The 13,953-nt window shown below is 42.1% G+C and overlaps 1 protein-coding gene across 1 annotated transcript in view; it reads left to right on the top strand.

The window, feature by feature from the left end:
* The window catches only part of LOC124597551 (mite allergen Eur m 3-like), a 91,755-nt gene extending 90,688 nt beyond the window's left edge, over positions 1–1,067 (top strand). Inside the window, exon 5 of the mRNA XM_047135944.1 lies at positions 906–1,067. Within this exon, the coding sequence (XP_046991900.1) occupies positions 906–1,067 (162 nt within the window). The remainder of the gene's footprint in view (positions 1–905) is intronic.
* Positions 1,068–13,953: the final 12,886 nt, after the last annotated feature.

The raw sequence follows: 13,953 nt of genomic DNA, 5'->3' as shown, positions 1-13,953 counted from the left end.
TTTGTCTCATAATTCTTTCTTCTGTTCTGTATCACAGTGAACAGTAGATTCATGTGATAACCACAATCATTAGAAACGGCAAATAAGCTATGTCTGAATGACTCAGACATAACATCATTAACCCAGGCACAAAAAAGGAAGTATGCCAGTTACAATATAGCATATACAGCATTACATATCTGTGTCTCCATGTCTCCATTATTGTGTATATCAGGTTGAATTCTCCTCCAGAAGTTTAATAAACATAATGACTTGTAGAAAAAAATTCATTTTTAATTCCATGTTTTACTTGTTTTTAGACCACCTCAGTTACTCAGGATTGAAAGAGGCCTTAGATCAATTACGCTATATGAGTTTAACAAATACCTTGAGAAATGTTAAAAAATAACAGACCACATTACATATAATTACTTATTAGATACTTTTACACATCGGAGCAAATATTTCAGGAGGCCTTTCTTATATACACTAATTGAGAGGTCAGTTACTTGACAGAGGTTCCTAATGGGAGACAAAAACACCAAAACATTCTAAAACATGAAATAAAATAATGATCTGTCACAGCAAGTATGATAAACTTTATTTGGAAATGAATTTTAGCAGAAGTAAGCTCAAATAAAATTAAGAATACACAGATTGGCAGTATTATTCGAACTATTAATATTACCTGCTTATATCTATGTGACCATACAATTTTTGATATCATTGTGTAAAATGCCGATTTATTAAATACAGTGATTAAAATATTGACATTTTATGTTTGAGGATAGGAATTACAGTTGACTCTGATATTTTTAAGTTAACTTGAAGAAAACTGAATTAGTTTAAGAATGGTCAACAAATAACTTTCCATAAGCTGATTTTCTGCACATACCACAAGTAATTTTTTCCAATGATCTTTGCAGGGTGATTCAGGTGGTCCGCTGCTCTACGAGGGAAAGATTGTGGGGATTGCGTCGTGGGGATACGAGTGTGCTACCCCTCCATACCCCTCAGTCGCCACCCGTGTCTCCATGTACATAAACTGGATCATTGAGAACACGAACGGAACATTGGTGCCGCACTAGCATTATTGGATTTGTGTTTGATTCAATTTTTAAATATTAATAAAAGATAATGTTATTACATTACGTTATCAATGTCAACATCTGTCTACCAAGTGACAATAAAATTTTGTTTTGCGGTAATCTTGTACTCAGTCTGTGACAGCATCAGGTTGACTTTTAGTCCGAAATCATACCCTTACATTATAGTATTTGTCATTCAATGCCCACCTTGCACAGCAAGATGAAAAGATGCAATTGCTAGGGTCAGTCATCTAGTTTCAATGATTACCTCGAAAGAATGAAGCTGTGACTGTGAAAAGTGGTATCCCTCTCTCTGCAGATATTCACCCTTCAGTGTGATACATTTTCTTCAACTATCGATGAGATGGCCAACACCTAAGTTGTAAAAGTTTGTGTGTGGACTGTACAGGAGACGTTTCACATCGAAAATCATACGCGTTGTCATTGTAGGAGTAACTGACACGTAATTTTTTCTCTGTCTGAGTAATGATAAAAAGGTCACTCGATACCTTGTTAAGAGAATACGGGACAAGGTCTGAGAAAAAAAATTGATAGCAAAAAAAAAAAAATCAGCATGTTTGACTGTGCCCTAAGTAGAATAGGATTAGTCGCTGTTGTGGAGAGAAAACATCTTCTCTGAAAGGATTCCTCCACTCTTCATCCGGACAAACACCCGGAACTTCGTCAGGAGACTCGATAGAATACTCTTGTAATGGATCACGAGCATAATTCTGTAGCGCCAAACAATGACAGTCAAAAAAATCATTATCACCTTCCTCTATGATGAGTGAGTACTCCCACCGACTCAGCGAGTATTATATCAGCATTGTTCGCCTCGAAATACAGAAAATGATTTCCGCACCATACCTCACTTCATTATTCGGATCCGCCACTTTGTTTTGGATCCTCTAACAGCGTGATGCGGTACTTCGGCTCGGGGGTTCCGGAGTGTAGCAGAACTACCGACATATAAGCGCAAACAAAGAAAAAATTTGTTAATTACCTAGCCTTATTATTTTCTAGGTGGTAATTGAAACTTTATGACTAGCTGCCATACCAGAAGTAACATCATCCTTGGAATACATGTTGTTCTTTAAATTTATTACCTTGAATAATTGTACCAGTTTACTGAAACGCCGTGAAATTATATAAAAAAGCCTTTATTGTATTTAAGTACATCTTTATATAGTTGCATATCTTCAATCTTAGCTGGCAAACGCTATAACAGATACATACTTTACGGTAGCTGATGGCTGCTTGCAAAGAACAAGAATGTTGCTCATCATAAAAAGGAAGCAAGGAGAACGTAGGCCTTCCATATTTATTTCCCAATGTGCATAATAATAATTGTGCATAACAGTGAGTCGTCCACATATGACTATTACATACTGGAAAAATTCAGTGAATAACAAAAGCCAATATATTATTCAAGCAGTCAAATAATTAGAATGTTCAAGTGGGACCACATATTCACTCAATGTCTTCTGTTTCGTTCATGGTTACATACTCTGGGACGAGGATTGTTATTTTGTATAGTCTTTGAATGTGGGATTTTTATAAAACTTTAACGCAAGACTTAATGCTAGAAAAAAGAAAACTCCAAAAATGTGGATAAGAAAATTAATTTTATTGTAAGAAACATTGCATATATCCAGTGGAACGGATAAGTAATTACATCATTAGAATTATTTAAGCACCTAGAAACATGGAATGGAACGATTCGGCCAACATTTAAACGAAGAATTGGTGTCTCACTACACTCTTTGTTTCTGAGATAATAATAACGTACAGTAATAACTTCAGTAAGAGCTGTACAACTTGTAACAGGCATTGTGCACCATACAGTCAGCCGTTGAGTGTGAAGAGACTTCTCGATTGTGAAATGCGGATTCTCAGTCCCCAGATGCGCCAATTTTGCTTATTGACGAACCCATCCAAATGAAAGCAGCTTCGTCGCTAAAACAAACCATGCATGTACATACTAACTCCCATCATGCCTCTTGGCCATCCGCACCATTTGAAAGTCCTAACGCAAAGCGTTCAGAAGGTATGACGATTTTATTTCACATAGTTCAATAAATGTCACACTGTGCATCATTTTACAACACAACACTCCATGCAACTAGGAAAAATTTGATGGAAATTGACTCAGGGCACGAAAGCCTACAAACATACAATTATAACATAATTTCTCTGAAGGGATCAACTTTCATCTGTAAAATATACCTCTTTCGTATAGAGTACGTGTGTAAAAGTCGGCAGATAAAACCGCACGCGATGTGTGAAGCCAGAGACATGACGATGATCAATATTTGAATTCGTGTTTGTATTCTGTCTGTATACTCTTGTTAATTACCAAGCGAGGTGGCGCTGTGGTTAGAACAGTGGAATCGCTTTCGGATTTTATCTGAATACCCGTCCGGGTATTCAGATATAGGTTTTTCGCGATTTCCCAAAATCGCTGCAAGCAAATGCCGGAATTCTTCCTTTCGCAGAGGGCACCCCCTATTTCCTTCCCCATTATCGAAAACGTGAGAAATTAAGTGTTACGTCTGTTGAAAGTCACTAAGTGCTCTCATTCTCATATACTGGATGAATACAGTGTGGGTAATTTGTGAGGTGCGTTGGTTCAAGACATGTACACAAGTTCTAGCTGTACGAGCTGCCTTTCTGTGTTAAACTTTTAACATACGACTACACGTCTTAATGAGTGGATTAAAATTTTTAAATTCAGTCAGTAACTATAAGAAATGCTGAAAATTAAATTTCTGTTTCCCCTGGAAAACGGTAGACAGGTGACATGCAACTCGGACCTTGCACCATGAGCCATGAACAGAGTCAGTCCTTTAGTGATAGAGTAGATATCTCGGTCAAGTCGGGAACTTCGATAGGCGCGACCGAATAAGAGGCTGCCAAAATGTAATTGTGCCGACATCCTCTGGAAGAGCAAGCTTTGCGCAGCTTCTGGAACTTGCATTAGAGTGTTATAGACGACCTGGTGAATAGTGGTGGCGTTTCGGTGTTGCAGCTTGCTGCTTGGTGCAACTGGATTACATTCCTGTGTGCTGTAGGCCTAAGTCCTGCAATTCATAACCACATTCTGGTCATAGCTCTTGCTTTTCAAGTACACTGATCGAAAAAAAATCTAAACACCAAAAAATAATTAATGTGAGAGTAATGAAATTTTGGAATTTACTTGTCTAGGTAGTGTATGTAGTTGATTAACATTGCAAGACCACAGGTTAATGTAAGCGCGAGATAAGCCATTGAAAATGTGAGATGCTGGTACATCAATACCCGGCGTAACTGCTACAACATTGGATGCAAGCATGGAAACGTCCAAGCATTGTGTTGCACAGGTGCCTGATGTCAGTTTCTGGAATGGAGTTCCTGGCGTGTTACACTTGGCTAGTCAACACAGGAATGGTTAATGTTAGTTGTGGATGACCCTGGAGTTATCATCTGATGCTGTCTCATATGTGCTCGACTGGAGACAGATCCGGTGAACGAGCAGGCCAAGGTAACATGTCTACACTCTGCAGAGCATTTTGGGCTATAACAGCGCTATGTGGGCGAGCGGTATCCTGTTTGAAAACACTGGGGAATGCTGTTGATTAATGGTAGCACTACAGGTCGAATCACCAGATTGACGTACAGATTATGGGATAACCATGTGAGTGCTCCTGCGGTCATACGAAAGCGCATCTGAGAACATAAAACCAGGGGTAGGTCCAGTGTGATTAACACACAGACAGGTTAGTTGCACGTCCTCAACTAGTCTCCTTCTAAGCACTACCTCACTGGTACCGAGGCGGAACCAGCTTTTATAAGAAAACACAACGTACCTCCACCCTGCGCTCCGACAAGCTATCGCTTGACACCACTGAAGTTGGAAATTGAGCCGTGTTGCGGCTCGCGTTGGTGCCGTTGGTAGGTTGGCATCGTGTAATAGGGATAGTGGTGCCTCGTTTTCTTCGTCTGTATACTCGCACCACTATTAGCATTGTCTGTCCGCGAGTGGCAGCAGCAGCGGTTATCGATATCTATTACAGTGGTACTATCTTTGGAGGAACATCAAGTGTTTTCCGGGTAGTTCGACTGGGACGGAGCAGCAGTGAGGTACTGCAGCGTGAGGACATGCCAGGACCGCTGGCGGCACGCAGGCACTGCCAGATCGAGGGGCTGTAGTAGTGATGGCCACAACCTCGTTGTCCACCGGACTCAGGACGTTTGAATTGAGCGAACATTAACCGAGTAGTGAAACCTCCACTATTTCCGCCGTTCGTTCGTGCTTTGCTGCTCGCAGGGTCACTGAAACGAAGAGCAATGAGTGGAGTGCTTCATCTACATCTACGTCTACATGATTACTCTGCAATTCACATTTAAGTGCTTGGCAGAGGGTTCATCGAACCACAATCATACTGTCTCTCTACCATTCCACTCCCGAACAGTGCGCGGGAAAAACGAACACCTAAACTGTTCGAGCTCTGATTTCTCTTATTTTATTTTATGATCATTCCTACCTATGTAGGTTGGGCTCAACAAAATATTTTCGCATTGGGAAGAGAAAGTTGGTGACTGGAATTTCGTAAATAGATCTCGCCGCGATGAAAAACGTCTTTGCTTTAATGACTTCCATCCCAACTCGGGTATCATATCTGCCACACTTTCTCCCCTATTACGTGATAATACAAAACGATCTGCCCTTTTTTGCACCCTTTCGATGTCCTCCGTCAATCCCACCTGGTAAGGATCCCACACCGCGCAGCAATATTCTAACAGAGGACGAATGAGTGTAGTGTAATCTGTCTCTTTAGTGGACTTGTTGCATCTTCTAAGTGTCCTGCCAATGAAACGCAACCTTTGGCTCGCCTTCCCCACAATATTATCTATGTGGTCTTTCCAACTGAAGTTGTTCGTAATTTTAACACCCAGGTACTTAGTGGAATTGACAGCCTTGAGAATTGTACTATTTATTGAGTAATCGAATTCCAACGGATTTCTTTTGGAACTCATGTGGATCACCTCACACTTTTCGTTATTTAGCGTCAACTGCCACCTGCCACACCATACAGCAATCTTTTCTAAATCGCTTTGCAACTGATAGTGGTCTTCGGATGACCTTACTAGACGGTAAATTACAGCATTATCTGCGAACAACCTAAGAGAACTGCTCAGATTCTCACCCAGGTCATTTATATAGATCAGGAACAGCAGAGGTCCCAGGACGCTTCGCTGGGGAACACCTGATATCACTTCAGTTTTACTCGATGATTTGCCGTCTGCCGGCCGAAGTGGCCGTGCGGTTAAAGGCGCTGCAGTCTGGAACCGCAAGACCGCTACAGTCGCAGGTTCGAATCCTGCCTCGGGCATGGATGTTTGTGATGTCCTTAGGTTAGTTAGGTTTAACTAGTTCTAAGTTCTAGGGGACTAATGACCTTAGCAGTTGAGTCCCATAGTGCTCAGAGCCATTTGAACCATTTTTGATTTGCTGTCTATTACTACGAACTGCGACCTTCCTGACAGGAAATCACCAATCCAGTCGCACAACTGAGACGATACCTCATAGGCCCGCAGCTTGATTAGAAGTCGCTTGTGAGGAACGGTGTCAAAAGCTTTCCAGAAATCTAGAAATACGGAATCAACTTGAGATCCCCTGTCGATAGCGGCCATTAGTTCGTGCGAATAAAAAGCTACCTGCGTTGCACAAGAACGATGTTTTCTGAAACCATGCTGATTACGTATCAATAGATCGTTCCCTTCAAGGTGATTCATAATGTTTGATTACAGTATATGCTCCAAAACCCTACTGCAAACCGACGTCAATGATATAGGTCTGTAGTTCGACGGATTACTCCTTTGGAGTTGGCAAAACTAATTAGCCATCTCCACTTCTTATTATTAATTATTGAATTCCTTGTGTTTATTCATGAAGTTCAACCAGAGGTATTTTTCTGCCTAGTGGCCGCTACGCCCCAGTTACCTGCCCTGGAAGTTAGCGTATTTTCGCGGCAGTGTACTTTTCCTCGCCTTGCCACTGATGTCTGGTAAGGCGTGTAGTTCGACAGCCTCCTTGATTGTGGTTTGGATATTTTGTTCTTCTGGACTACCTTGGTCGTAGTGGTTCCTTCTGTTTGTGGATGTTCCAAACATCGGATACTGAAGACGCAGTGCTGTCCGCCGATTCCGCCTTGCCTGGGTTATTCCATCGTTGTACTGGTTACCACACGTTAGGCAGATTTCGGAAGAGTGTTGGTCTGCGTTTAAACTGTCACTAGTTTGAGTTGCCATCCGTTAAGTGAATACAACTCTTGGCTGCCTGTCTCGTCAGTTACGAAGTTGAGCGACCCTTCCCAGGCCGATCCTTGGAGCACTGTCTGAGGCCCACTTCTCTCTTGGTTTGATCAGATTGTGATTTTTTTAAAAAAAAGAATGATTGTGTTTTTCTGTTTAAAAAATATTTTAATATCTCTTGGGGAAATTCAACCTTTTAAGGATTTGCTATCCTGGCCTTCAGCTGTTGAATTGTTTTGGAGTTATTACTATCGGGGCCTTTAGCCAACAAATAATTTGAAAGCCTGGTCAATAAGGCCTTCAGCTATGAGTGCAAATTGCTTAAGAGCTTTTCTTAGACATTGTGTCTTAATAGGCGAATTTGATAATTGTTCCTTATTGTCAGCCTCATTTGCAATTGGTTCCTTCCCAAAGTCCCACGTCTCAGAAATGATGGTAGTTTGAGGTCAGTGGAATACACGTAACAGGGCGTGTGGCTCGAAGCTCTCACTGAAGCAAACGATTTTCAGTGGTTAGTTATGTCACTGTGTTGGCAAATGTCCCTCAGATTGCTGCTGCAGTTGCGGTAGAATGCGACAAAGCCGTATGCCGAACACGATGGTCTTCCCTCTCGGTAGTGCCATGTAGTCATCTAGATCCCGGTCTTCTTGCGACTGTACATTCTCGTGACCACCACTGCCGGCAATGATGTATAGTGGCTGAATTCCTGCCGAGTCTTTCTGCAGTATCGCAGAAGGAACACCCAGCATCTCGTACCCCTATTACACGACCTCGTTCAAACTCAGTGAGATCCTGACAACGGCGTTAATGCCGCCTTATAGACACTCCCAACATCAACTCACCACGTCCAATCTAAAAGGTGACTCCCGGCTGTTACAGCCTGCATTTAAAACAAACCTGATTTGCGTCATCATAGCGGCTCTATTAGACCCACTCTATGCAACTGGCACGAAAATTGAACAGACGCCATCTTTCAGATGTAGAAACACGCCTACCAATATTCGCTTACGTCGCACATCTCCTTCTTGGAGCTGCGATGTTTTTTTCAGTCAGTGTATATTGTCAAATATTATTTATTGAGAATAGCTTCTCATGCCACATGCTTGTCCATTTGAAATGGGATTCAGTATGCCTTTGTGAATTGTTAGAACCAACGTCCACATGTGGGTGGTACTATTCATTTACTTTATTCCATCTCTAAATATAAATATGTAGCGACATCTCTCTTTCTCTCTCTCTCTCTCTCTCTCTACGTCTCCTTTAATGAGCAGGTGAAATGTTTATTAGCTTTCATTAAGTGTTTCTTCAATTGATTATGTGACTTGCATGTTCGTGTATCACTTGCACTGATTATTTATGTTGTCGATGTAGAGCTACCACTTCTGCCCTATTATTCCTAAAATAATAACATTCATCTATCTCAGTTTTCATATACATATTTACTGCATTATAGTACTGCTTTTGTCCGTATACGTACCCATGTAGCTTTGTCCTTTGATATTGATACTACAGCGACACATGGGACCATTACTGTGTGTTTTGGTGTGAAAGAAGAGCAACCATCCACTTTGCAAAACATGCACCAGCTATCTTTCTTAGCACGTTTTTAGCGATCGAGTAAGGATTGCGCAATGCAGTTCTGGGGATGCAGGCTGGAGTAGTGGTTTGATTTCAGATCTACCACAGCTCACTGTTTAGTAATTTTTCATTTGGTTACAGATGGTGAGTGCATTCGCCCTGCACGAACCTAGGCTATGACCTGAGGTTAATAATGTACGTTCAGAAGCATTTTGCTCGTGTCATAAATATAACAATGCGCCTTAAAGCTGAATTTTAATATTTACCTTTTCATACACAGGACCCAGGACCCACGTTCCTGAATTCCTGCCGTCTTTCTGTATTATCGCAGAAGGAACACCCAATTTATACTGACTCACCTGTCAGATGTGAGTTACTCCAGATTTAGTATTTACGTATATGTTAATATTATAATAAATTTTTTCTATTATACGAAGGCATGCTGAATAGAAATGACTTAGAATTTTTTGATTCTGTACTCAAGATCAGCTGAGGTATTACAATTTCTACATATTACTTGGCAAATTTTCCCGCCTCGCTGACGCAAGCTACAATCCCCTGCCACCAGAGCATTGGTTCCCCACGTTTCTTAGACCATTACCCATGTGTGTGTGGTGGGTGGTTTCTGGTGCGTGTGTATGTGTGTTTGTGTATCTGGTAGAGTGAACGAAGAAGGAGTTGGTGGTGCATCACAAGTGCTACTCATAACTCCTTTCCAGATAAGAAATCTATCTATCCACAATAAGTGTAGACACTTGTTACAAGACATGCTTCCCCTGGAATACTCCTCTCCAGTGCGACACTTGATTGACCTGCACACTGCAACCCCATTTAAAATCAATTGGTTGCAGCACTCCTTACTTCTGAACCAGCTGAAGTACGAAGACTACAAGCTGTTAATGCTTTGTGTCAGACCACAGCCGCTAATAGTAATAGTAATAGCAACAACAATAATAATAGTACTGTGTACAGCACTATAGTAGCCTTATGTAGTTACTTGTGTGTCGTGCTGTCGATTAATTCATTTATCTGTCTCGAAGTGAGTAATGAAGCAATTTCTGGACTACTGCAGGTACTCTCTACAACATCGAGAAGACATTTTCTTTAGAAGTATAAAATTTGTTACGTACGAGTATGTGTCACCTTTACCATCAACGATGTACGGGACAAAGCACAACGTATGTATGTAGACGTTGGACTATGTGAGGAACATGTAACCTCCATCACGTTAATACTACTAATTGAGACAATGTAAATATCGATAACTTACATAATCAATAATAGGGTCTCACAAAATTACGATATTACACACATCAAAAATGGTTTTGCGTCGCCACGATTCCGAGAGTTCCGGAACCTGTACAGAAAATAGGAATAGAGATCAACGTATACATAATTTCCGCCCTTTTTATTGCTCATGAAAACCACACATCGCATGTTGTACCACCATACAGTGAGACCTTCAGAGGTGGTGGTCGCGATTGCTGTACACACCGGTACCTCAAATACCAAGTAGCACATGCTCTTTCATTGATGTATGCCTGTATTCGGCGTGGCATACTATCCAGAAGCTCATAAAGGCACTGTTGGTCCAGAATGTTCCAATCCTCAACTGCTATTCGGCGTAGATCCATCGGAGTGGTTGGTGATTCACGTCATCCATAAACAGTCCTTTTCACTCCATCCCAGGCATGTTCGATAGGGTTCATGTCTGAAGAACATGCTGGCCACTCTAGTCGAGCGATGTCGTTATCCTAAAGGAAGTCATTCACAACATGTGCACGATGAGGGCTTGAATTGTCGTCCATGAAGACCAATGTCTCGCCAATATGCTGCCGATATGGTTGCACTATCGGTCGGCGGATGGCTTTCACATATCGTACAGCCATTACGGCGCCTTCTATGACCACCAGTGGCGTACGTCGGCCCCACGTAATGCCACTCCAAAAAGCAGGGAACCTGCACCTTCCTGCACTCGCTGGACAGTGTGTCTAAGGCGTTCAGACTGACCGGGTTACCTCCAAACACGTCTCCGACGATTGTCTGGTTGAAGGCATGTGCGACACTCATCGGTGAAGAGAACGTGATGCCAATACTGAGCAGTCCATTCGGCATGTTGTTGGGCACATCTGTACCGCGCTACATGGCGTCGTGGTTTCAAAGATGTACCTCGCCATGGACGTCGGGAGTGAAGTTGCGCATCACGCAGCCTATTGTGCACAGTTTGAGTCGTAACGCGACGTCCTGTGGCTGCACCAAAAGCATTATTTCGGTCAGGATTCCCCCAAGCCATAATCCGTAGGTAGCGGTCATCCACTGCAGTAGTAGTCCTTGGGCGGCCTGAGCGAGGCATGTCATCGACAGTTCCTGTCTGTCTCTATGTCCTCCATGTCCGAACAACATCGCTTTAGTTCACTCCGAGACGCCTGGACACTTCCCTAGTTGAGAGCACTTCCTGGCACAAAGTAACATTTCGGACGCGATCGAACAGCGGTATTGACCGTCTAGGCATGGTTGAACTACAGACAACACGAGCCATGTACCTCGTTCCTGGTGGAATGACTGGAACTGATCGTCTGACGGACCCCCTCCGTCCAATAGGCGCTGCTCATGCATTGTTGTTTACATCTTTGGACGGGTTTAGTGACATCTCTGAACAGTCAAACGAACTGTGTCCCTGATATAATATCCACAGTCAACGTCTATCTTCAGGCGTTAGGGGAACTGGGGGGATGCAAAATGTTTTTTGATGTATGTAGTAATGATTTTATGAAAATAATTTAGTTTCGTGACTGACACAGACGCGAATCGTTTAATTTTTACCCCTCAGAATATTTCATTTTCTCCCTCTGTAGGTAATTACGACGAGACTGCGAACCACAGCACCGGAGGGCTCCGAATAATAGCAAGTAACATGGCGGGGCGTAACGTAACTATGTCGGTATACTGCGGCACCCTCAGAAAACTGAAAGCACGAATTCGAAGATTTCGTCCCATGTGGAGCAATCTCTTCTTTAGCATGATAGCGCCAGACCACACAACAGCGCTGCGACATGTGCAACAACCCGACACCTCAGGTTCAATGTCATCAGTCATCCTCCACACAGTACCGACTTGGCCCATCCGATTTTCATCTGTTTCTAAGACTTAAAGAAGTACTTCGAGGACCTCATTTTGACAGCGATGAAGCGATGCAAGCAGAGGTGAGATTGTGCCTGCATCAACAAAACAGATGTTCTACAGTGACGATATCAACGAAGTGGTCTCTCAGTGGGAGAAATGTGTTCGTCGCCAGGGTGACCATGTTGAAGAAAGATATGTAGACGTGAAGAATAAAGATACAGAATATAAACAACGTTTGTTTTATTTATAAAGTTTTACGAGCTTTCACATAAAAAATCGGAGGCATTACCTTTCAAGACGCCTTCATATACGAAGCGTCGATTACAGTGTATAGCAGAAACTGAGAGCAATGGAAGTTTACGATCACAGAAGCAAATTTTTGTGCCGAATTATATGTTTCTGTTAACAGATACTTTTATCCGTGTAAGTTTTCAGGACGTATTATGATACCTCCTGGATATTAATATAGATATCCAAATGGCCGCTTGTGCCGCCTGGCCCTTGATAGGTTTTCCATGTCTCTTATAAAGTTAAGTTCTTACGGCATGAAACGTAGCAAGATTCAACAACACCGTTACATAAGAAATGGCAATGTGTGTCCACCACCTGCCTCGTCTCAAGAGAAATTTCTGCTGATGCCCATGAGTCACGGATGAAAGCAGATTCGTCATTCTTGGATCCATAAAGTTGAGTGTGACCGGACTTAATGTTAGGGGCCCGAAGTCGTCAAAAATTTTACCGAATCAGATCTATGGAGCCTAATAATTAGTAAAGCGTAAAAGCATATGTGCTACGCAATGTTTCTGTCCTCATAACTGTAATCAAGTTGAAGCAGTAGAAGCTCATACAGTTAGATGCCTTACCAGATACGATTACAAACATCCAGACAGAAGTGAAGGAAGAAAGAAAAATATCTGAGAATCTTCTTGGCTTAGGTTCAGCTTTACAATTATTAAAAGACTAGAATTAGACTGAATGCAGTTACTTTATTGGTGGAGTCTGCCTTCGACTCCGCACGTGGGTGTTTCTCAAGTAATCTGGGATGTGTTATCGAAAGACAAGTGAATGCTAGTCAGATAGCGAGGAATTAAGATATTGTTGTCGGATTAGGGGAGATGTGTGCTTCGGTATGTTCTCGCTATAAGAAGTACTCGTGTGCACAGACATTCAGAGACATCATGCTGAGGTCGGTGTGCCTACTGCTTTTCGCGACTGTGGCAGGAGTGTTCTGCACCGCAGGTGAGACCTACATATACATGTATATTCTGAAAGCCAGTGTGAGGTGGCTTCCTTCAATTACGATCGTGCATAGCGCTATGATTTGTCTGTCGTTTACCCAGTTCCTGCGAAAGCGATACGTATCGTATGTACAGTTCGGCTTTAGAAGTCGTTTAACAACTGAAAATGCTATATTCTCTTTTCTCTGTGAGGTACTGGATGGGGTAAACAAAAAGTTTCGAACGCTTGACGTATTTTTTGATTTAACCAAGGCATTTGATTGTGTTGATCACAAAATATTCCTCCAGAAGTTGGACCATTACGGAATACGGGGAGTAGCTCACAATTGGTTCACCTCTTCCTTTAGCAACAGGCAGAAAAAGGTCATTATTCACAATGTGATGTGGGATCTGAGTGGGGTACTGTCACGTCGGGGGTGCCCCAGGGTTCACTGTTGGGACCGCTCCAGTTCCTTATTTATATAAATGATATGCCCTCTAGTATTAAGGGTAACTCTAAAATATTTCTGTTTGCTGATGACGCTAGCTTCGTAGTAAAGGATGTTGTGTGGAACATTGACTCGGTTTCAAATAGTGCAGTACATGACCTCAGTTCATGGCTTGTAGAAAATAAACTAACGTTAAATCATAGTAAGACTCAGTTTTTACAGTTT

The sequence above is a fragment of the Schistocerca americana genome, chromosome 1, assembly GCF_021461395.2.
Source record: "Schistocerca americana isolate TAMUIC-IGC-003095 chromosome 1, iqSchAmer2.1, whole genome shotgun sequence".
Classification (NCBI taxonomy): domain Eukaryota; kingdom Metazoa; phylum Arthropoda; class Insecta; order Orthoptera; family Acrididae; genus Schistocerca; species Schistocerca americana.
Note: the sequence above shows the minus strand (reverse complement) of the source record. Positions and strands in the feature narration are given on the sequence as shown.